The sequence below is a fragment of the Austrofundulus limnaeus genome, unplaced genomic scaffold (assembly GCF_001266775.1).
Source record: "Austrofundulus limnaeus strain Quisiro unplaced genomic scaffold, Austrofundulus_limnaeus-1.0 Scaffold261, whole genome shotgun sequence".
Taxonomy (NCBI): Eukaryota; Metazoa; Chordata; class Actinopteri; order Cyprinodontiformes; family Rivulidae; genus Austrofundulus; species Austrofundulus limnaeus.
Window position 1 is genome coordinate 485132 of NW_013952663.1, and position 25106 is coordinate 510237.

General features: G+C 38.9%; 3 protein-coding genes across 4 annotated transcripts in view; 2 read left to right on the forward strand and 1 right to left on the reverse strand.

Moving 5' to 3' along the window:
• The window catches only part of LOC106526143 (voltage-gated potassium channel subunit beta-3), a 34494-nt gene extending 19460 nt beyond the window's left edge, over window positions 1-15034 (forward strand). For both annotated transcript variants that reach the window (XM_014020642.1, XM_014020643.1), the window contains exons 2-14: window positions 5136-5179; window positions 5261-5298; window positions 5915-5994; window positions 6180-6224; window positions 7009-7053; window positions 7142-7185; window positions 8057-8143; window positions 8216-8301; window positions 8387-8507; window positions 8596-8690; window positions 8790-8910; window positions 10311-10399; window positions 10572-15034. In XM_014020642.1, the coding sequence (XP_013876096.1) occupies window positions 5136-5179; window positions 5261-5298; window positions 5915-5994; window positions 6180-6224; window positions 7009-7053; window positions 7142-7185; window positions 8057-8143; window positions 8216-8301; window positions 8387-8507; window positions 8596-8690; window positions 8790-8910; window positions 10311-10399; window positions 10572-10661 (985 nt within the window). In that variant the 3' untranslated portion in view covers window positions 10662-15034. The remainder of the gene's footprint in view (window positions 1-5135; window positions 5180-5260; window positions 5299-5914; window positions 5995-6179; window positions 6225-7008; window positions 7054-7141; window positions 7186-8056; window positions 8144-8215; window positions 8302-8386; window positions 8508-8595; window positions 8691-8789; window positions 8911-10310; window positions 10400-10571) is intronic.
• Window positions 15035-19866: 4832 nt separating this feature from the next.
• Window positions 19867-24646, reverse strand: LOC106526145 (sialidase-3). The gene is made up of 3 exons (XM_014020645.1): window positions 24457-24646; window positions 24056-24295; window positions 19867-22928 (listed from the first exon to the last, which is right to left on the reverse strand). The coding sequence occupies exons 2-3, from the start codon at window positions 24278-24280 to the stop codon at window positions 21921-21923; spliced, it is 1233 nt and encodes a 410-aa protein (XP_013876099.1). The 5' UTR covers window positions 24281-24295; window positions 24457-24646; the 3' UTR covers window positions 19867-21920.
• Window positions 24647-24986: 340 nt separating this feature from the next.
• Window positions 24987-25106, forward strand: part of xrra1 (X-ray radiation resistance associated 1) — a 7294-nt gene continuing 7174 nt past the window's right edge. Inside the window, exon 1 of the mRNA XM_014020644.1 lies at window positions 24987-25082. Coding sequence (XP_013876098.1) covers window positions 24995-25082 — 88 coding nt within the window. The 5' untranslated portion in view covers window positions 24987-24994. The remainder of the gene's footprint in view (window positions 25083-25106) is intronic.

Below are 25106 nucleotides of genomic sequence, written 5' to 3' on the forward strand. Positions count from 1 at the left end.
ATGAATCCTGGGATACTGTCAGCCACAAAGAATGGTCAGATTCATCCTTCAATTTTGGGGTTTTGAATGGGGTAGGCATCAATCTAAGTATCGATAGTATCTATACTAAGTTGAGCACTAAGATGAGCACTTTCTTTGCATTACTGACTTAAATTTTCACAAATAAAATAAAATAATAAGTCAGTAGTGCAGTATCCAATTGTTTGGAGTTAGTCATTAGCCAAAACCCTTCCTCCTATTCAACAATGTTGACATTGTTGCAATTATGTCTTTGTCATGTTGTTGCATTTTTTATTTTGCATTAGGGACTTTTTTCTTTAACAACTGTGTGTAGTAGAAGGTAATAGAAAGGTAGTGTTACACTGTTTTATATTGTTGTTAATAGTCAATAAAAACATTTTTATTTGCCTATTGTCCTGTGTTTTATCATAATTGACTAAATTGAGGCAAAATCACAAATTAATTCAATTAAAATGACWAGTGTCTGTATTTGTATTGGCAAAAATAATCCTGCATTTACTTGGTATCGATCAATACCAACATTTCTAGTATCACCCACCCCTAGTTTTGAAGGCCACATTGGTTGACCACATGAGAAGGAGCCCATGAAATGAGAYAGCCTTCGACATAGCCTTCTTACGCAATTCTACTAAATTCTAATCTCCCTTCACTGCTTCATCTGGGCTTGCTCCCATCGACATGGATTTCTCGGCAGAATTTCAACCAGGCCAATAAGCAAACCGAAGGAGGAGGAGGTGTGAACCATGACGTTGATTTTCTGCGCTGTTTTAGTCTGCCTGTAGTTTAGCAATGAGAGCGGAGGAAATGAATGAAGCCAGTCCGTGTTGACAAGGCTTCCAAATTAAATTAAGTTTGTCTCACAAAGCTGCAGCACTCATTTACAGCCATCTTGTTCGGCTCGGTACTTCTCGCTTTCCATAGGGAATGGTTGTTTAAGTCCTGAAACATTGTAGAGCTTTCAGAATCTTGGACAGTTCCTTCAGTCCTTCACAATGCCCAGGGTCCTAAAACATTCCAGAACTTTCAGGACCATAGACAGTTCCTTCAGTCCTTCACACCATCCAACGTCCTGAAACAATCCAGCACTTTCAGGACCTTGGACAGTTCATTCAATCCTTCACACTGTCCAAGGTCCTGAAACAATCCAGCACTTTCAGGACCTCGGACAGTTCCTTCAACCCTGCACACTGTCTAAAGCAGTGATTTCCAACCAGGGGTACATGAGCATATTACAGCAGGTATGTGGAAATACTTCCCAGGTGTGTAAAAGAATATAAAAATAGGAATGAGAAATGTAGGGCCCTATGATTTCTGCAATGTGGAAATTGCAGACAGAATCACRGAACTAACACAAAATGGAATCCAGTATAAAACTTGGAATCTCACAGAATTTGCTCATTTGGGTGAGCTTCTGAGGTATTTTGGACAATACAATGTTTTTTGGGAGCTGCTGTTTTTTGCATCTGCCATTACCTGGTTTATTAAGTTTATTACTTATTGATTTTCAAGGCAACAATTTTCTTTGTTTAATTTGAGTTGAAAAAATAAAATGCCTGAGAATTAAATGTTTTAGGACACAGCTAAAGTTTATTCAGTCATTAGAATGTATGAAAACCCCTACAATGAAACAGAAGCTTTGCATACAGAGACGTGTGCTGCTGCTAATTCTGCTAACTCTTTATAGTCACTGGTTCAATGAATCAGTGTGGAGGAAGTTGCATATACTGTAGTCTTGCAGTAAAGCTGTACTCACCCATGACCAAAGTGTTCACTTAATATACCTTTCAAAATAAGACTACAGCAGAAAAATGCTGAGATGCTCTGAGTTGCTTTCATTACTTGTGTTTTCTTTTCTTTTTTTGTCTTAGGTGGGTGGGAGGTGCTATTTTGGAAAAAATAACACACTGGCTGAAAATACCATTAGGAAACAACTTGGCAAAACACAAGCAGTGGCCAGTGAGGGAAAAAAAAGACAGTCGTGTCGGTCATAATTCTTCATTATTGCCCATTTTAACTATACATCAAATAGTTTTCCCTTGTGTCTCTTTTGTACTTTTACTCTCAGTGTTCAGTGTGAACATGCAGAGCTGTCACTGGCAGACAGACAAGAGCTAGATCGTCATACAAGGAACGAACACTGCCAGCCCCCCACCCCGTAAACACATTTTCCTACATTCATCGCTGACATTTCACCTRTGCTCTGTTTTGGCAGGGTTTAACGTAACGACTAACAATTTGCATTCGACACCCACATGTGGCTTGCTACACACGAACACTGATAACACCCCTCCCCACCCCCCACACACACTGCACAAACACACACACATGCTTACATATGCAGGAATCTAAAAATAGCATAAGGTCCGGCATTAAAAATAGACTGGGGGAAAAAAAAGCAGGACTCGTTTTGGTTGTGTCTAAATGCTTTGACAGTCTGTCTGTCTGCATTTGGCCGTTTGTGTCAGACGCAGGCAGACAGGCTGAGACGGAGGGAGAGGCGCTGGAGACGAAAAAGAYGACGAGCAGTTAGTTTCTCTGCAGTTCTCGCTGCCCCTCCAGCTGGCTCCTTGGCTAATTAGAATGGGGGACAGCTTCACTGTAGAGGAGGACGATGAGGAGGAGAGCAAGAATGGAGCCCCTGCATCGTGGAAACGCAGCTCACCACTTCTCCTTTCAAAATTCAGCTGTCTGGATAATCAGATGTGGCAGATCGGCTAATGGACTCCTCGATAGGTTATGGAGCATTTTGAGCCATTTACCGTACAGACCAAAGAAGCTTTTAGCAGGGCTCTAATCAARCTGATCTCTACTCCCCCTCCAGCTGTTTTAGTGACTCACTGTTACACACACAACTGTTAACATATAATAGATAAAAGGTCAGGTATTCAGAAATAATTAGGGAACCATTTAACCACAGGCAGAAGAGACTTTCATTTAGAAACCTGACTGCAGGATGAGTCCATGAACACATTCAATGTCAGCTATAAGGTTCTACTGTTTGTTTTGTCGCTTGTTTTATTTTGCCATTTGTGTCTTTAGATCTGTGGAAATAGCAGGTCTTAAAAGAAAATGCATCTTCTAATGAACAACAGCTTCTTTTAATAAAACAAACCTTTAAATGTTGTCGGCTTATTTTACAGCCAAGTCTTCTTTTAATCTGCAGGACTTTGTTTTTACACAACTCTCACACTGTACCTGTATCACCCTCGGGTTCTCTTCTTCACCTCTCCACTATAAAGTTGCAAATGCAAGAGAAATTGCAGGAATTACCGAAAAACCTAAAACTTAAATATCTACAAAAAGGCCTTGAGCTCATAAAAGATGTTAAATTAACAAAACTAAACTAAAAGCCAAAAACAATGTTACAGTAGAATTCATTTTAACAAACAAATTAGCTTTTTATTTCGGCTGTTCCCTCTTCTGGGGTCCCACTCCCTGGACAGAAAATCAGCAATAATCATAAACCCAAACAATGGGGTGTAGAGGTGTCACACACGCTTCAGAATATACAGTAGACCACTGTGGTCCGTGCATGACGCCATATTGGAAGCAGCCTGTCAATGTGAACAATTCATCATGGTTAGAGTTCTTCTAAATATTTGTTTTTCATTGGTTAGCTTCTGCCTGTTAGAAACATTATCATTACATGACATTGGTTGTCAATAGCAAATTGATTTTCACTGATGTGCTGACCTAAATTTAACGTGTCATGGTTACCGCATTCAGCGTCACCAGCTAACAATGCTGTCTGTTGAGTTGTCCTCGCCCTGAACAATATGGCTGCTCCCTCCGACCATGAAAAGTTACGTGATAGCGCCTCTGGCCAGCTTACTTTGAATCCAATAAACAAACTTACTTTTTAACCCTAAATAAGTAAAATTGCTCCAACAAATGAATAACACACAAGTTGGGCTTTGTAAAAGTAGTTTTCACTAAAATAAACTTTTATTGCAAATCATTGTCCTTGCTCTCAAGTTTATCAATTTAAAAGATGTCCTAATTTTTTTATGTAAACCTATCAGAACTCAAAAGGAATCATACAATATATTGGTTCTGAATGTGTTGAACAAGGACACGTTTTTGACATTTAATAAATAGCTGAAGTGAACATCTGTATAAATTCAGCTCTAAGAATGGAAAAAAAGGGATGTTTGCATATTATTGACAGGAAGACAAATTTTGCCAGTGCCATTCATCTGAACATCTTTACATTAATGCAGGAATTACGATTTATGTGTCATGAATAAGATTTACTGACTGGTTTTCTGAGAGGTCCTCATTAAGACCTGTATACATATCTGTTCACAGTTTGATTCTGCCCTCCTCAGTGATATGGCCTCTCAGTTATAATGAGGCAGGTGGTCTTATCTGTGTCTTACTGATAAGCTTTGTTCAAAAAGACACTCTGACAGTCTTAGGTCAGACCGACTCTGCTGCTTCTCATCCCTGGGATTTTCTGCTTGACATTTCTTTGTAGAAAGAAAATTGATAAAAAGYAACAAGCCGGATCTTTGTGACTCCCTTCATCATTTTGTCGTATGTAGAAACATTCTTAAATAAACAATATTTGATGCAACCACATGCAAAAAATAAATAAATAAAAACATGACCCTGGTGTAAATCATTGTTTAGAAAAAATGTTGGCTGCAGGATTCTGGAAACTACTGCAGAAGAAAAGGGCAGACAGGAAAGAGTTGAGGAAAGATGACATAAGGACGACGTCTGTCATATCTTTCTTCTTTGCTTTTGCTCAAATGAATCATTTTGATATTTTGGGATAATCTCTTTACAAGCAGCATATAGCAATGTTCTGTTCCGGCGCTATATAAATACTTCAACCCTGTCTCTTATTTTGTTTTTCAGAGGCGCCTATGTGCTTGGAATCAGAAGGACTTATAGCTTCTCTAAGATTGTTGCTGATATCCTCTTTGACATTGTGCTCACACACATAGAAACACTTCTGCTTTTACAGTGAAACTAACACACACACACACACGCGCACGCACATGCACACACACACGTTAACCATTTTAAACGCACATGAAGCTCAAACACACARAAGATAAAGCTGCTTTAAAATCATTTTTTAAAAACTTTTGTTTTTATCTTTACAGAAACCTTGGGAAATCAGGCTTACGTGTGTCCTGCCTCGGATTAGGTGAGTTGAATTTATTAGGGGGTGGGAATCACATTTATGAAACTCTGAAAGTCAGTGGGGCTGTTTGTGTTTCCTGTCCAGGAACCTGGGTGACGTTTGGATCACAGATCTCAGATGAGGTGAGGGCTTTATGGGATCAAACTCTTTGCACTGAAAATACAAAATTTTCCTGTTATTCAAATCTTCCAAAATGCTACAAACCTGAAAACGTTAGCAGCTTTTTGAGATATTATCTATCTTTACTGCACTTGTGTCAAACTCAAGGCCTACGGGCCAAATCTGGCCCTTGTTTACATTTTATCTCGGCACAAAGCTAACACTTCAAATGGAAAGTAGTTGTAAGGTTTCTCTTTTGTCTTTGTACTTAATGTATTCTTCTCATGACAGTTGGCCAACTTTCAATCCAAGGAAATTAAGTTTGAGTTTTTCAGTAATCTTTGATTTTGGTGTGGAAAAACCTACAGAGAATTGATTTTCATCTCTTWTTTACATTCTCTTCTTATTTTAAAGTCAAATAATTGGATTTTTAGTGAGGGTTTTCTTTCTTTTTACCTGATTTGCTGGAWTGTGGTTAAATGTATCTCCGTAAAATAATAAATGAAAATGTTGTTGATAGAGAGTAAGACATAACAAGGGAATGCTAATGATGAGTCTTTCTAAATTTGACAAAAATAATTTCTAGATCATTTTAATCACTTATCACTATTTCTGTGTTTTTTTAAAACTTCCCCTCAGATGGCTGAGAACCTCATGGCCATAGCGTATGAAAACGGAGTGAATCTGTTTGACACAGCAGAGGTGTACGCTTCTGGAAGGTTAGATTTTATTCTCAAACATAATTAAACTATTCTATTTTCAGTTTTCATGTAACTTTCCCCAATTAACTAATTAAAAATATGTGTTTTAGATCTTAATACATCACATTTGCAAGTTTTTAAAATGTGTTCACGTTTCTGTTCAGAAAAAAAAAATCACAGCAAATATTCATCTTTCTCCACAGAGCAGAAATCACTCTAGGGAACATTATCAAGAAGAAAGGATGGCGGTAAGATTCTTTTTTTTCTGACTCACATGCATGGAACAAAAAAAAAACTTTTCATTTCTTAAAGTCCTGAAACATACCAGAACTTTCAGGACCTTGGACAGTTCCTTCAACCCTTCACACTGTTTAAAGTCCTGAAACATACCAGAACTTTCANTAAAGTCCTGAAACATACCAGAACTTTCAGGACCTTGGACAGTTCTTTCAACCCTTCACACTATCTAAAGTACTGACATATTCCAGCACTTTCAGGACCTTGGACAGTTCCTTCGACCCGTCACACTGTCCAAAGTTCTAAAACGTTCAAGCACTTTCAGGACCTTGGACAGTTCCTTCAGCCCTTCACACTGTCTAAACAGTGATTCCCAACCAGGGGTACATGACCACATTACAGGAGGTAAATGAAAAAGTTTCCCAGGTGTGTAAAATAAATAAATTCACACTATGACAAAATGGCTCAGGGGGTACACATGTCTAAAAAGGTTGGGGACAACTGTATTAAACTATAAATGCTTTTTAACATCGCCACATCAAATATTTATCACTGATAAGCACAGCACTGATTTTAAATTCTAAATCAGCATGAAATCTCACTCTTGTGAAAAGTATAGCTTTGACTTCATAAAGACAAAAAACTGGTTGCTGACTCACTCAACTGGTGCCAGTGAAAAAGAAAATATATTTATATTAGGGTAAGGGAAACAAACAGCAGATGTGAAACCTGTCCACGTTAAAGTCCATGTTTAAGTTAAAACTATGTGCTCCTCATTACCTGTGTCCCCTACAGACGCTCAAGTTTTGTCATCACAACAAAAATCTATTGGGGAGGACAGTGAGTATGACACTAAAACATCTGCTTTCCTGTTTACTTTCGTTGTTTTAATGGAACATCAATAATGCACATCTTCTTCACTCCACAGAGCAGAAACTGAAAGAGGACTCTCCAGAAAGCACATAATTGAAGGTAAAACACAACTTACTTCAAAAATGTTTGGGAGTTATGATCAAACATATGTTTGTGTAGGTCCTGGGTGGGCTGCAAAGATGTGCACTGACCAATGCTGAGTGGATTGATCTGAATATTTATTATTAATGATAATAATGGCAGTATTGATTGATTGTACTGATACTTCAGTTTCAGATTTTCAGTAAGAGCTGACACAGTTTAGCTTTATATAGCTGTCTGGGTACACTGTTAGGAATGGAATGCAATTAACCTGTTTGCTTGTGGAACACTCCAAACAGGTGTTTTTTGTTGCCCCTGTCCCAACTTGTTGGAACGTGTTGCAGACATGAAACTCAAAATGAGTGAATATTTGCAACAAAATAATAAATATCCATTTGAACATTAAATATCTTGTCTTTTTAGTGTATTCAGTTGAATATATGTTAAAAAGGATTTGCAAATCATTGTATTCTATTATTAATGTTTAACACAACGTCCCAACTTCATTAGAACTGAGGTTGTAATACAACTAGATACTGCATAGCGGTAGCATATTTGACCACCCGCACATACTTTATGCATAGCACCACTGCACCAGAACTCAGAAGTCTGAAGGGGTTGGCTGGCACAGTGTAGGTTGGATAAATCTACATACCTACCAATTTTCACGCTGGTTGGTGCAGCAGTTTCTGTGTCACGGTTGAACAAAATGCTTTGCATTTTATAATTATAATTCATATTTCACTGATCCTGATTATGTAGTCAGTTTATTTGGAAAATGCACCTATTTCATACCAAGGCTGTAATAGTCACTGACACACCAAGATTACACCTGCTGAACATTATCCGGTAAGACTGGGTCTAAATAACTGAGCGTCTTTTTCTGCAGGTTTACGAGGATCCTTATCAAGACTGCAGCTAGATTATGTGGACATAGTTTTTGCCAACAGAAATGATGTCAACAGTCCAATGGAAGGTCAGTTTTAATGATTAAACAAGCTGTCATGATGGGTTTAAGTTGTAATTTTTACTTACTGTGCTCATGCAGAGATTGTTCGAGCCATGACTTTTGTAATAAACCAGGGCATGGCCATGTACTGGGGAACCTCACGCTGGAGCGCTATGGAGATCATGGTGAAGAACAATCTATCCAAATCTATGTTTGATTTGTGGCATAAATGCAGATCTGAACCATCTTGTTTCTCTCATTTGGCACCAGGAAGCATACTCGGTCGCACGTCAGTTCAACCTGATACCACCGGTGTGTGAGCAGGCAGAGTATCACTATTTCCAGAGGGATAAAGTCGAGGTGCAGCTTCCTGAGCTCTACCACAAGATTGGTCAGACGTCCACAGCTTCAATCACTCAGATGTGTTTAACAGAAGCTTCATTTGAGTCACTGACTCTGTTTCTCTCTCTCTCTCTCAGGGGTTGGGGCAATGACCTGGTCTCCACTTGCTTGTGGATTAATCACRGGGAAGTACAGCGATGGGGTTCCAGAGTGCTCCAGAGCATCCATAAAGGTCAGTTTAACTTAACGGACAGGCATCAGGGATTTCTCTCGCAAAATCAGCCTCACTGTTTCAGGATCTGATTTCTCTTAATCGTTGGTTCTGATGAAGGGATACCAGTGGCTGAAGGAGCGAGTGAACAGTGAGGAGGGTCGTAGGCAGCTCGCTAAAATCAAGGAGCTCCATCTACTGGCAGACAGACTGGGCTGCACTGCTGCACAGTTAGCCATAGGTAAATGATGCAGCTTGTTGTTATTTCATCACTGTGTGACTGGAAATTCAGATTGAAGAAATTTAGGTTATTGCTTGTTTAAAATACTCCAAAMATAAAATTTGTCTAATGCATTAAGAACCAACTGAGTTTTATTTTTTTATCTTTATATTTAACCAGTATTTCATATTTGTTACCATATAGCCTCTCCACAACAAGTCCCTGCCTATCCTCTGTAAAATGTCTTCATGATCCTGATTGGATTTGACCTTCCTGAATTCCTTCTTAAACACACTTAATGATGACACGGCAAAAAGCCAACATCTATTGTTATAGCTCTGGAGTGTTTTAGCTGCAGGTCATCTTTGGAGCAAGTTTTATTTTATTTGTCAAATTTACATAAGAATTTGAGTAATGCATACCCAAATGCAGGTGAGCAAGTTGTAGATTGATGATAATCAAACCTTGAATCCCAGGAATTTAACCTGACCTAACATAAACAGGAAGGTTAAATGAATGACATAAGCTTCCTGTGAGAATTAGCACACTTGAGGAGGGATTACTGAGGAGCTGGAACTGAGGGCGTCAGGAGAATGGGACTAGAAATGAACATAACACAACTGAATAACTAAAATGTAAGATAATGAGACATAAACACAAGACATAATATGTAACAAAAAAACACAGATATATTCATGTGGGACAAGTCTAGACATTGCATTTCATTCTGAATTTCCTGGTGAAAAGTGGCTCCACCCTCCCTTAAAATAGCATCTGAAATGCAGCACATATTGACACATTTTAGCTTTATTGATCCTCTCACAGACATCAAAGTCATTCAGTTCATCTTTATGTTTGTTGTTTTGAATATTGAAAAAACTGTAAACTATCACTTCTGAGGGGTTTTTTTATCATACGGATTTTCACCTGCATGTGAATTTGCAGAATGCATATGTGTACATGTGCTTGTTTGCCCCCCTGTTAGCAAAATATCTCATGAATAAGTGCATGGCTTTTCATGAAAATCTTAAGAAGAAATCATCACATGTACATCTGCAACCTTCACTTTTGGAGTCAATCTGAAGAGCTATCTCAAGTAATCCATCTTAGTAAACACAAAATATGTCTGAATTTTATAGGTATTAAGCTACAATTTGGAGTAGTAGTTGCTGAGTCATCCCCAACCCATTGTCTGAGGACAAAAAGACCACATAAGTGTTTTGTTTAAAACTTTGGTTCAGGGAAGAAATCCCAGTCTCTTTAGTCATGATTTAAAGTTTATTTTAACAAACTGTTCATTTTCTATTAACATGATTTTCTGATTTTTGACATAAATCAGCTATAGTTATTTAACAACTATAGTGTTTAAGGATTGATAACCTGTTGATCTGACCTCCTGACTTCCTTGTTTTGTTTCTCAGCCTGGTGTCTGCGCAGTGAAGGAGTCAGCTCGGTACTTCTGGGTGTTTCAAATGCAGAGCAGCTTATTGAAAATCTGGGTGCCCTTCAGGTAAAAAGTTTTGTTCCTTCTGTATCCATCAGTTTTTTTTTACCCCAAAATGATGAGCCAAAATTGTTTAAAATATAAACATATATGTGTAACTGTGGAGTATACAAAGAATCAAACGGCATGTGCTCAAAATAACAAACTCTAATTCTATTTTTGTCTTCATTTGTTTCAGATTTTGTCCCAAATGACCCCTCAGACCATCACAGAGATTGATGCCCTGCTGGGAAACAAGCCACATGCAAAGAAAGAGTCCCGCGCTTGAAGATGCAAACTGAAGTGATCAAACATCCTTCGCAAAGCAGAAGAAGAAAAAAATCAACAACTTTGGGGGAAACATCGCTTTTTGCTCTGCTGTATACTCAACTTGCATGTTCTCTGCAACATTACGCTTCCAGTATATGCGCATACCCATTTTGCGCAGTAAATTCTACCACATATTCAAAAAAAAGAAAAGAAAGAGGACCATATCTCTCAAGTGTGGAAAAAAATCATCTGCTCACTGTCTGTTGTTCACAGACTATCTAAGTTGACCAGAGTGACAGAAACACAGAGAGGTTTGAAAACGATCAGCTGCTGTCAGAACAAATTGGACTCTGACTGATTAAACACAAGCGGAAAAGAAACCCCCTCACCACCACCTCTTTGGTAAAACCATAACTTTACTGGGTAAACGGTGCTTTTTCTGGACATGTGAGTCTCCTTCCTTTGCAGCTGCCTGTCATTCTGTACGGTGTTTAGTACCCAGCAAACAGAGAGCCAAAGGTTAGTGCCCGCGTGTCTGGCCTAACGTTTCTCATAATGTGCATGTGGTCCACTGCGCTCACTGCTTTACAGGGTTGGGAACAATGGAGCGCTTGTGGAGTCATTACAGTGATCCAAGTGTTTCTAAAAGAAACAACATTCCTTCTAGTTAAAAGAAAAAAAGTATTGTGTTTTACACGAATAAACGAATAGAAGTAAATGATCTGAAAWGCATATATTTATTAAAAATAAATACTTTAAATAGTGCATAATTTTTGTGCTACAAAAAGAAGCTAACGAGCAGGTGCAATCTTGAAAGTGACTTTCCCAACCCTGCAGTCTTTTTGCCTCCTCTTTTTTGTAAACTGTGCGCATGTCCCTTTAAGAGCGAATAAGCCCTAACCGGGTGTAAATGTGGCATGGCTTTTATGGCTTATGTAGATTTGCAATGCCCTTGTAAGCCATTGTTTTGTTTCGGGGTTTTTTTATGTTTTTTTTTCTAAACGGTCGGTTCAGCAGCTGTACAGCTGGGCTCTTGCTTTAAGGTCTCTCAGCAGTCTGCAGACAAGGCTGTGTCAATCTGAAACTGAATCTTTGCAATGTCTTAAGCTGTCTAAGACAGTATTGACAACATGAGTCAATGATGCCATTTGTGTGAAGACTATCTTGAGCAGGGGTTTGAGACAGTTGAAGGGAGTGGAAAAGTCACTGGATTTGGACACACTGTGAGGAAACTAGATTTGAAATAATAGAGAAAAAAATAAGTGTTTATCAAATGTCATATGACATCACTTAGGGTATGGGTTAACAAATGTCTTTTTCTTTTGTTAAACCTAAAAAAAATAGTTTTTCCTGCTAATATTTGAGTATGATTATTTCTTCCCTTAAAGCAATAGTTYACAGCTTTTGAAGTGGGGCATGTGGAAAGGTTATGAACAATTATCTTACATATCAAAGATGGACTGATTACCCCAGAGCAAGATTTTCCAAGCTCCAAGACAAAAATTAACAGGAACATTAAAAAAGACAAAATTTCAACTTGAAAAGTTGGAAACTCCTGACGAGTCATGATCTTAAAATACAGTATGGTTGATATGCATTTGAAAAGTTGTAATAGCTGCAGTAATTATCATTTCTGCTTACCTTCTTTCACTTTGTAGCTCAGTAAACTAGTCACACATGTACTGGTTATCCACTCTGAATAAATATGTTAGAATTTTGTTTAARTGCAGACAAAACCATTGTTTTTGAGTTGAATGCTAATGGTAATTAGACAAATCATAGCGTGCAACCATTAATAAATACTGCTGGTTTTCTGTTTAAAGTTTAAAGTGTCCAGCACACTCTATCCGAAGCTGAGCAGCCGATGCATGGTCACGGGCTTTCTTGACGAGTGTTTTCAAACACACCTTTCATAGCCCATGAGACAAATGGTGCAGAGCTCCTGGGATACCTCTAACGCTGCGGTACAAGTCACAGCTTAGAGTCCCCCCCACCCCCACCCCCACTGGAATCTCCAATCTGAAATTCCCCATTAGGCCACAAATCTGTCATGGGTAGAGCACCCCAGTTTTCACCAGATGTTTTCCTCTATGAACAATATCTGTTATTCCATCAACAAGTTCTTGGCCTTTTGACTACCTCTATAAATGTCTGTAGGAGCTGTACTTTCTGACTGCCTCGGACAACTGCTCCTCMAAACTATCCATGTTGTTTGGACACATAACAGCCGACTTCTTCGTTTTTGTCTGAGCTCKTCTCYGCATAAACAAGCAYGCCCACAAACTTCTAACCAATCACACAATACTCGGCGCATTCGCCTTTGAGAAAAAATCCAGCCCGGCCCTTGTGTCAGGAAGAGACGGGCAAAGCTGATCTATGAATAAAATAACACACTTGTTGCCACTCTACATTAATGAGATGATTTTGCAGCTTTGGATAGAGTATGCGGGGCTCCTTTTKTTGGGTCGGCCTTCTTTCCTAAAACAGCTTCTGACTTCTGAGGTGAATGGAACACAGCAATAGTTTGGTTTTGACCAAGWTTAAAGCTGAGTAGAATTAATACTAAAATGCTATTTCAAACCAACTCCAAACTCAAAAATTTTAAAGCAGTTCATGTGAATGGCATTATATTAACATTTGCACTGCTGTCAACTTGAAATAGTTATTTACATTAAATTTAATGATTATTTGTTGGAGCAAATAGCATTAGCAGTAGCTAGCTGTAGCACTTCCGGCGGGAATRTTAGATTTCTGCTAGAATAASCGTGTAATGTGAAACTGAAAGCAGCGTAAAAGTTTATAAGACAATGTGAGCATGAACTACTATAAAAATGTTGAGACAGGAGTTAGTTTAGGATGGCATCGATTGACTTTGGTCTTGGCGACACTTSAGCAGTTAGCTTGGTCAGAACTAAGGGCTGTTCAAAGATTAGGACTTTTCTTAAATTTTTTTCTTTCACTGTGCTGCATTTTCTTCCTGTATTTTCCTTTATTTGACTGACTTCATTYCTTTGTAATGTGGAAATTTGCTTACTTCACTTATTGTTCAGGAAAATGGCAAAATGTTTTGTTTTTCAGCTCATGGAGATGTTCCACCTGAAACAATGTCAATATGTACAGGCTTTCCTGTTCCATCAGTCAGAGACAATAACAGATCATTTTACGGATTGAGAAAGTTTTCCGAAGCATCGCTCAGCTTCATGACTCTGTGATGATGCACAGTTGAACTGAGAGCAACTTCAAGTGTACAGATACTTCAAACAAACCTTGAAAAATGTAACTTTGCCTGCCTAACTTATATTTTACTGTCTTGCAACAAAAAAAAACTACCAAAAAAAAAAACAGAAACAAACCAACAGTAAGGGACGAGATGACTCATACTGAATGTATCTTGTCAGMTGCTAAAAACTGAACTAAAAAGACAAAGCACAGAGTGATTCGCTAAAAGTWATGGTGCAGTCCAGCAAATATTTACATTTTGATTTTGTGCAAAAGATTGTCAACTGGAGTTTCATGTACCCATACTTAAATCTAAAWAATCAGACAGGATTTTGTATTTTGTAACTGGAACATAAAAGATGGGAAAATCAAGTCACAGCTGTCGAATTGGATCTCATTGTTTAGGTAACCGTCCATGTTAATATTTGAAATAAACTGTTTATTTATGCACATGTACAGAGATATTCATTTAAAAGTTGCGAAAAAACAATCTACTCCAAGAAAAGATGCTAGCTAACATTATTCATTAGTCAAATATGTAACGATGTAGGTTTATGCAACCTCCTTTGATTGGTTTTACTTTGAACCAAAATATTTTGAATTCTTGACTCGTGTTTTTATGAATAAAATAATGTTGGTCTTTTTTAGAGACTTAAAGGTCACTGATAAAAATACTAAAACAGCCTGGCAAATAATTTAACTTGAGCTAACTGAACTAARCAGATAACATTTAGAGCAGAGTGCATTCCTCTGAAGCTAATCAAAATTTATTTGTTCTTTTTTTTCCCCACTCACTGAGGCTCAAATATTAGTGTCGTTTCTGYAGAACTGCTTTGTGGGATTTCACATGAAAAGCATCGGAGCAACAGGAAGAAATAGACAAATATGATATTACCATGACTTTGTCTCAACTTCTGCTGTATGTTCGACATGTTTCTATTAACTCTTGATATTTAATTCCTATTTTGTTCATTCAGATTTGAACCGTTTCTCACTCTAAGCAAGACAATTTCTCTGGTTCTAGTTTAGTTTTCTTTTTTAACATTTCTCATGGTGACATTTTTGAGAAAAATAATACCTTTATTTTCCATGTTCACTCTGTAAATGCAACAAAAGYCCATGTCTAGTGACTAACTGAGAAGGCATTAAGAAATAAAGGTGGAAAATGGCGTATTTAAATGAGTTATGCAACCTTGTTGAAAAAAAAAGCTCAGTGATTTTGAAAAATAGATATGGGATTGACAGTGGCATTGTCTTTCTGAAATAAGCAAGGCCTTTCCTGACAAAAACATTGCTCTGCCATTACATCCTACAAACAACTATTCTATTGATCAGAATTAGTAGTGTCTTCACAGATGAACAGTTTACTCATGTGAACTTGAAACCTCTCAATCGCAGTTGTGGGGGAGGGGGCGTATCTTTTAGGCTACGTCCATAACATGGTTGCCATCTTGAAAGCTGTCATAGTGGATTTAAATCCAGCTTTTGCAATGAAAAAAGGTCATGTAGTATATATAAAATAAGACTAGAATTGTCTCAGATGGATTGTTGCAATCAGATGAGCATTGTCAACACAGAAAGTTCAAAACATTTGTTGTGCGCTGTCTGTGTTCAACACCAGGGACAGTGCATTGTCAGCTGTGCATCACAGGCAACGTTTCCAGTTGTTGTCGCAAATTTCTACGTTAAGAACTTTTGAACCAAAAACGGTATAGCAAATCTGACTGCAGCAATCTATTTGACATCTTTGATATGCTACATGACCCTCTTCTCTTGGAAAAATGTTTGACTTTGATCCAGTTTGGTGGTGGCTTTCAAGATGGCAGCCATCTTACTGACAAAATCTAAAATATAGACCCCTTCACCCATTACTCGTTGGGGGTTTAAAGATTCATTTTCTCTTTGTTTCTGAAATAACTGACTCTGTGTACCACTGGACTTTCAACTGTTTCTTATATACATTATATGGACTGTTGTTACTAACTAATTTCCACACTCACGAGATCCACTATCTGTGCCCCAGTAAACCCTTTTTGTGGGACACAGCTGCTGGTATTTGTGGGTTAACACCCTTACAGAAAGGCTCAAAGTGCTCAACAACCGTAAATCCGCATCACCAAGTTGTCACCTCTCAAGCTGAGATAATTGGTTCGCGATGGTTAGTGAACACGCCCAAAAGAACCGCTACTGTTGTCTATGACCGACAYGATACCTCTAGGGTGATCAACCTGCCTGCAAAAACTGTGTAGGTTGATGTTCCTCCAGGTACAGTAGTTCACATTGACGACGTTGCTCTTTATCACCTCCAACCTGACCAATTTGAAGCCAGTTTGGAATTTCCCAATCTCTTTAAAAATCTTAGTTTGGAACTAGACTCCCWAACCATTGAACAAATCCAATTTGAAGGACCCAAAACCATAGAGGTCGAACCCGTAGACCGAGTCCTCAAAACWCTGAACACCCATGCTGGAGTTCCTATTCAGTCGATCACATACTCATGGTCTGCCTTGGATACCCTAAGTCTAACCTTGGTAATTTTGAGTTGCGGCTCAACGCTCGTCTTAGCGATAATCTATTTCCGATATGTTTGGTCTCTCCGGGCTAGGCTTGAACGTCTGATTGCACGTTACAATAGAGCCACTACATGCAGATCCGAGCCCTCCCTTGACACTCCAAATGTGTAGATATTCACCACATCTCACACCATCTTTCCTTTCTCTCTCTTGTTCTCTCATGTAGAATGAGGTTTAGCTCTCCTATAGCTATTAGCCACTCCTTTTGTTTGGTATACAGTATACTGTACTTATCTTACAATAGTTATGTATTACATATACGACTAAGCTTGGAGACATGTGAATGAGTGTATTTTGGAACTTATAAAAGTTTGATCATCACATTGTTCCAAATTGTTCATGCCACAGTTTCGAATGTCACATAAAAATCAGATTTTCAACTATGGTTGAGCTCCCATATAACATATATGTTTTCATTGCTGAGAAAAAGCCTGTTAATAACCGTAGCATCAGCTGAACAGAATATATAGTCAAAATGTAAATTACAATTTTTTTGTTGAGAAACGCATTTTTAAACAATTAATATAGACACAGTGGTGCGTTGTGAACAGTTACATTTTTCCCTCATATGTAGCTTTAAAACGATTTTCACGTGAACATTTTGTAGCTCTGTAGTTAAGTTACATTCCTGAAAAGACTCTGCTCTTAAATTGCAAAGGCTTTTTCATCTGTAAACCAGCGAAGGAAGGCAATGCTCCCCCAGCCGTGCGTCTAGCACTGCCTGTGCTGCACAAACAGCAGCAGGGCCCGCTGGGAAGCCACACACGCTTAGCGGGAACAGAAGAAACAGCTGTGACGCCAACACTCGCCGCAGCCTCTCGGTTCCTGGACTCCCAAGTGCCATCGGAGTGGCAGATGAAGCATATGTGCTGAAAAGTGTCGACTGCCTCACCGCCCAGCAACATCGAAGCAAAACAGGTTTTGCTACATGATTCATCCTTTGCATGAGGAATGGAGTTGGACAAGGTGATAAATTAAAAAAAAAAAACTGAATGAGGAAGCAACTGATAAGCACATTGGAGATCTACAAGCCCCACATCTAATAAAGCATACTTCACACTTTGCCTTATTCTATCAGTTAAGGGATTACATTTGTGATCAGACTAGGTAMTAAAATACAGAGGCAGGCTGTGGCTGCTGTAGTGAACCTGAKGTCACAGATAAACTCAGCTGTTTTCTTACAGCGGAGTGATGTGGAGACGAATGATCCAAGTCTGTAGAGCTATGGGTACTGGAAAATTTCCTTCATTTGTGTAAAAAAAAAAAAGGGTTGTAAAGAATCTTAAATGCTCCCTTGACTGAAAGAAACATTTTTTTTATAAAAATACATTGGTTTGGGTAGTTTTAGGGAATGTCAAAGCAATTTGGACAAACCAAAACATGTATAAGGACATTTTTTTTAAAGATTTGTAATTTCAGATGAGGACCAGGTTGCTGGTAAATGTTTGTACTGCTACCACAACACTAGGCCTAAGGGACTGATGATCATGAATTTCAGCAAGATCAACTTTCATCCATTCATCAGCCACTCTGCTTTAACTGCTTTTCTGAGCAGAACCTCAGGAGAATCGGTATGAATCTCAACAAGAACACGTACCACCTTGGTCATCCATTCTCTGTACCTGCTTTTTCCTTACAGGGTCATTGGTGTCCAGATCCAGCAGTTACAGTGCGAGAGGTGGGGTACACCCTGGACAGGTCGTAAGTCCATCACAGGACCACGAAACAAATGAGACAGCCATTCACACCTAGAGACAATTTAGATTCACCGTGGCCCAACGGTCATGTTTTTGGTCTGTGGGAGGAAACTGGAGTAGCCAGAAAAAACATGATGGGAACTTTACCCAGAAAGATCCCTGGCTGGGATTCRATCGGGCGACCTTCTTACTGACAGCTTACTGAGAGGTAACAGCTCCATCAACTGAGCCACATCTTCTTGGTCCTTTACCTGGAAAACAGCTTATTAAAAGGATAATTCAGATTTTTCAAAGAGGGGTTCTGGAAAGGTTGTGAACAAGTTTGTACACATCTCTTTGAAAGAACTCAGCTTGAATAAAGAGTTTAATTCTGACTGGATTGACCAGCTAGTCTGAGCGGGAACGTCTTAAAACTTGAATCTTCAATGTTTCATAGCTGTTTATTTATAAACCTGTACATTGCAGTCAACTACACATAGTTTTTTCATTAAAAATATTGCAGTGTTTCTGCAGGAAGTGCCTCATATCATTTTTCATCATTCAAATTTATCATTCAAACCTCATGTCAAAAAGATAACAAAAATACTTCAATTTAATCTTGCAAATTTTAGGCAAGATACAGTTTGACTAATTCGGCTGCAAAAACTTTTATGAATGCTATATGATCATTTTTCATACCACTTACTGTTTAAGTTGGGGACAAGCAAACTCATCAACTCTAAAGCCTGTGGAGATACTTTATAAACAGACATTAAAGATCTTAGATWAAAAAAAAATCTGTAGGATACCATCATTGTAAGATTTTAACAAATCATCATTTGTTGAGTTGGGAAAATATGATCACATTTGTAAATATCTGTCTGGTTTTTAAAATTYTGCAWGGTCTTGCACCTTCTCAATTTGAAGCACTTGTCACGTTGTTGTCGGTAAGGACCACCAGAACAAATACCAGAAAGCATAAGAACCAGTGGATCCTTCAAATTATTCTCAAATGCCTTAAAATCATGGCTCCTGGATAATCATCTCTGTAGACAGACTATTTTATCCGTTTTGTATTTTTAATGTATTGCCTTGAATTGTTGTTGTGCTAAATGACTTTCTATTATTTTTAATCATGCTTTTTGTCACATTTTTAGGATTTGTATTTTTTTAATGAAAGTAACTTGTTTTTTATGTACCCATTGTATTTATATCTATAGGACCTTGAGGGACTACAGATGAAAACTACCCTCTATGGCTAATTCTGGCATTTTCTGTAATATGCACTGTCCCTCCTTAAATAAACATTTCAATGGAAGTGCTAGATGCTAATGTCTGTGCTTCTAAATAATACTGCTGTCAGTTTCTACACCAAAATCTAAATGCTCATCTGTGACTCTTATGTATTATTGATAAGTTTATTTGTTCTGATAAAGATTTGTTTCAATGTCATGCTTTGCAAAAATAACGGACAGTGTAACAACTCACACACAAATAAATAAATAAATAAATAAATGCTTGTCCCTAATTTGTCCCCAATGCCTGCACATCTGCTCAGTCCCACTTGGCTCCCCCAAGACCACTTTCCAGCAGAAGTCCTCAACATAACCTAAACACGCCGCAGTCCTCTACCGGCAGCTGAAGGAATGAAATCCTCCCAAACAGAGGTGCTATTCTCAGCTGCATTTAAAGCTTTACGTCTTATCTGTAAAAGAAAAAAAAAAAACCACAGCTGTGCAAAATAAACAAGCCAAAAAATGATCACAGAATTATTTTATTCATTTATTTATTTTTTACTAAAATACATGTTGCATGCAGATTTTGTCCACAACAGTTAATGGAAACACATTTAAGCTAGAACAGGACCACATTTGAGGCATTTTTTTTTTCCTCATTAGAAATAGGCAAATAGGAGTTTAAAGTCTGTACGGTATGTGCAAATTCCAAGTGGCTTTTAAAAACTAGTGACATCTTTTCATTCCAGTGTAGAAAGCTTATTGTATCTGCATCACAGTCCCACACATATTTGAAAACAATAAAATAAAAAGTATTTTGGATGCAAGTGCTAGAAATATATAGATAAAAAATTAATAAATTATCTTAGAGGACCGTTGCTTAAACAAATAAATATKATCTATCTTGCAGAGTAAAAATGAGTGAATAAGCTAATCACCTTATATCCGTTAATATTTTCAGGCAAAAAAATGAAAACAAAATTGATGAGATGTTTTAACTTTAMGTAGTTTTGAACTCATCATAAAGAAGCATTTTTTATAATTATAATATAAAGTCCAGTTTGTCCCTATTAACAGTAAAACAGCTTTTGATCAACAAAACAATTAAAATAATTATAATAATGTGATTTACCCCATCTATAAAAAACCCACTCTGTAATCTGAATTTAGCTTCAGGATTTAACTATAATTAACATTAAGATGACATTTTTAAAGAAAATTTACAAAAATAGTTGCAGCACATTGKCAGACAATTTGTGGTGCAACTATTGACACCCACCAGGATGAGCAAACGTGCAGAATTTTACAAAAGAATGAGTAAAATGTGTCCTAGTGGATTCAGTACCATTCCAAAATCCATTTCGAGACCTTGGGTAAATTGTCACAGTTTCAGCTTGTTAGTTTCAGGGCTCCGATCTTCTTGACCTCCGTCAAGGTCCCTGTTCTTTGTGTATCCACAGAGTTCTACACTAGGACACTTAGACATGCTTAATTTAGGCAATAGTACCCAACGTTGTGTAGATTAGAGTGGTGTGACCTCGAAACTTTGCACTGCTAAACACTCAACAGATACATTTGGTCATAGACACCTAATGGTACAACTAATCTGACTGGTATTCTTTTATCTTTTTTTACTACCACATACTTTTAACTTTAAAAATAATAAATATTAACAAGTCTTCGTCTGTGCAACACTGGTAAAACCAGAAAACGTTTTAATCGTGGTGATGACATGATATGTGCAGAATGACCACTAAATGCTGATCTAAATCACAGCACCAAGAATTCTAACTCACAAGAGAGTACATATCTCTGATTATAGCTTCCCTCCAACACCCCCCTTTAAATTCCAGAGTCAGATCCAAAATCTTTAACCTGGCAAACAAAGCCCTTTAGAATTGACCTTACAGCATCGTGCTTTACTCTCAGTGCTGGTTTTTAAACCGTGAGCTGCTTTCAAAGCTCCAAGATATGGATCAGTTTGAGCATTATAAGCTGAAGGTTTAAAGGAAAGCGTACCTTTCTTCACTAGTTTTATTGATTGATTTATGGCACTCGATGCGACCTGTGCAGGCTTTTGCACCGACAGCAGCCTGTGTACGAAGGCATACGTGGAGTAGAGGACACAAAACGCCAAAAAAGAAAAAGAGGAGGGAACTCTGCACTCTACTTTAAAAGGCCTGTACGATGAAAATAAAGAGGTAGGCTGATTYGCTTCGCCGCTCAGAAAAGACTGACAGTTCAATAAGATATGGAAACGCCTGTGAAGTGCTAATCAAACGAGCCACGCTCAAAGCCTGGTGTAAAAAATAAAATGACTATCCAACACAGCATGCTTAAAATCAACCATCTAACMTCTAAAAATAGTTTCTTTTTTAATATAGACACTTGCATAATATGTACTTAATTTATTCTTGTGAACGATGAGACAATAAAACACATGACTCATGCATGCATTACCATCTCCAGAACGTGGAACAATAATGAACACAGATGGATGTGACTGCACAGCAGACTAAGGGTGGGATTCGCTTGGATTCTTGAGGGGCAATTTGAATATTAAAGCAACCACAAATCAGAGGGTCTTCTTGTCTTTCCGGCTGCCTGTCTGCATGACATCGTTGAGAGAGAACGTGGTGAACGCAATCTGCTCTATTTCACTTTCTTTCCCGCATTCCATCAGGCAGGAAAACTGATCTTTGTCCACATTGTAGGCCAGGTCTGAGTACCCGCTGGGACCCCTGTGGATGATCCTGGGCCTGTCCCATCCGGACGAGTGCAGGGGCGACCGGTTCAAGTACACCCCCATGTCCCTTCGACTGGACTTGTTGGTCGGGTGTGTGAAGAGGAGCCAGGTTTGCGTGTCCGGCGACAACAGGGACGTGCCGCACGCCTTGCTTTCCGCGTCGTCGTTGGGGACGAATTCGGGGGCGGGGAAGCCGACGACGCTGCCCTGACAGCCGGAGGGTTGTTCCACGAGCTCAGAGGCCACGTGGGGCTTGTCGAAGTAGACCCCGCTGTTCTCGCTCAGGGCCTCGCACCTGTGACCCCCGCTGTGACGAGCGTTGCAGTAAAGATGGCTCCTGCCCTCGTGGTCTATGATCTCTGCCATCTCGCATTCGCAAGACTTCTTTTGGAGCATCTTGCCGACCCGCCACGTTTTCCCAAAGTCCTCACTGTAAACCGTGAATGAGCGTGGGTACACTGTAAAGGGAACGGGGAAGGAGCAGCACCTGTAGGGGATGTAATAGGCATACGCAGGGACGATCAGCCTGCCCCCCTCCAGCTGAACGCCGTGGCCGGGGCCCACAGCGAATGTGGCCCATTTGTGGACAGCGTCCCCAATCACGCCCTCCGTTAGGTCCGTAACATTGCTCCAAGTTCGCCCGTCGTCACTGCTGCTAACGTAGCAAAGACAGGCCCTGTTCTTACCTGTGACGATCTGCTTTATCTCTGTGGTGTTTCCCAAAATACAGATGAAAAAAAGAAACAGGGTTTTGCTGTTTTTCTCGTACACCGGGCAGGGGTTCATGGTGCGGTAATTTGGAAGACACGCCATTGAAAGTTCCTCACTGGATGACCACTGGAGGTAAAAGACAACATTAAAAAAATAATGTAATGCTTACAGGCGTTTGTAATAAAGCCAAGGCTCAGTGTTGCAGTTAGATGTTCAGAATGACTCATGATGGAATGAGTTATTCTTTCACCAGGGTGGAGCAAATATATAATATACACATTCAATTATGAAAAAAATAAATCCACACAGGGTCAAAATTTATACATACAGGCTCATAAATAATACAAATACTTATTATTTTATGAGAGGTGCTGACTGTTCGTATGTTTGGAGCAGTCAAAGTGAGGCTATCAAACATGGTGGTGGTGGCATTATAATGTGGTTCAGGTGTATTGCACAAAGTAGACAGAATCAAAAAGGAAAAGGGCTATATTTAAAATCAGCATAAAACTTAGATACAACTGGATGTTCCAACAAGACAGTGATATCAAACACAACAAAATGAGTTTCTGAATAGATAAAAAAAAGGCCAAAATTTGTTACCTATTCTTTAAAGGGGCAATCACATGTAAAATCTACTTTTTTTTAGCTTTATACCATGTTGTAACATTATCCTCTCATCAAAAACATGCCCAGAGTTTTGATTTTGGCTCATTCATGCATGAAGGAGAACAAAAACGACCAGTTGGGCCTGGGACCGCCTTTCAGGTGCAGCTCCTCCTCTGGGGTGTGTCTCTAAGCCGAGCTTCTGCATCACAGAGCACGCCTCCCCCGCGGCTCCTGCGGGCTATCAGCAGCAACAACTAGCAAACGAACACCTGGTGAAACCGCACGCCTGCAGCGCTCGTAATGCTAAGTACTTCTCCGACAAAAATTTAAAAAAATTAAAAATATAGTTATTTATTTAATTGTGCGAGCCTCTTTATGGATGCTTTCTGAACAAAAGGGAGGGAATTTAACAGTGGACTAATAAAATTATCACAAAAAGATGACGCAATTCCAACACCCAGAAGTATGCAAACTATATTAGATTAAAATTAGTAGGTGTATTATTTGAGCATTTATGCAAAATTTTGACCATGTCGGATTAGAGAAAAACTACAGTAAATTCAAAGTTGAATCAGTATGTTGTGCAATCATACTCTACTGTTAGTGCCTCTGCCATCTGTTGACATAGAGCTAGAATAACTAACCTGAACAGATCCATCATCTTTCAGCAGTCCTCTTCTCATAACCAGAATCTTGGCGTCRTGGTCACAAGATGATGTCCTTTTCTCAGCAAAGGCGAGGAAGGTGTGACAGTGCCTCAGGTAGAGGAGAGCAGGAATCCTGTATGTTATCCCACTGGGCTCCCTTTCAAATAAAGTTGTTTTAACTGGTTCCTCTCCACTGATAGCCTTTGATGATCTGTTCCCCATGGTGGATGAGATGTCCTGCATGGAATGTCAGACATTATCATGTGCAGAATCTATTTTATTTATTTTATTTTATTCTTTTTGAAAAGCTCAGACTAAGAAAGAGTTCACACTTCAGTAGCTTCTCGCGTGCACCGACGAGCAGTCAGGGTAAACTACAGACACAACACAGCCCTTACCTTTACTTGTCGCTCTTGACTGGTTCTACCCTTGACTCGGCATTGTAGCGTCCATATGAAAATGAAACCAGGGACATCTGGTGTGCACGACACTGATGTTGAAGGTTCATCAGAAACAAACGAAGGACGACACCGAAAMAAGAGGGAGCTTCCCTCTTACTTCCGTGTTCGTGTCTTAAAGCGCTGATTCAACGGGACGTCGAGTATCAATTATCTGATCCTGCTGGGGCAATGTTTTTGTCTTTTTCGCATTAGCTGAAAAAAAACAATAAGAAGAAACTTATATGTAATTTTGTTGTTGCGTATTGAAAAGGCACAATGAATATATTTTACCTAATGGCGGAGTATTATCTTGTCTATGCGAATACTCTTTGATAATCGACGCTCAGTCTGTCGTAAACCGCCCCCTGCTGGACTGGAAGAAACGCATTACGGCTTACTGCCTGTTGCTAGGATACGAAGCGGCACTGCAATAACACACGACTGCTGCTTAAATTTTAACAGCTTGCACGAAAAGTTGTTTGGCGGAGATAACGAAATGTTTTCACCGTTTTTCAGATTTAATGACGACCAGAACTTTCCAACCAAATACTCTGCCGGGAGATTACAGCGTCGTGGGAAAGAAGGTTGGTTAAAGGGGTACCATTATT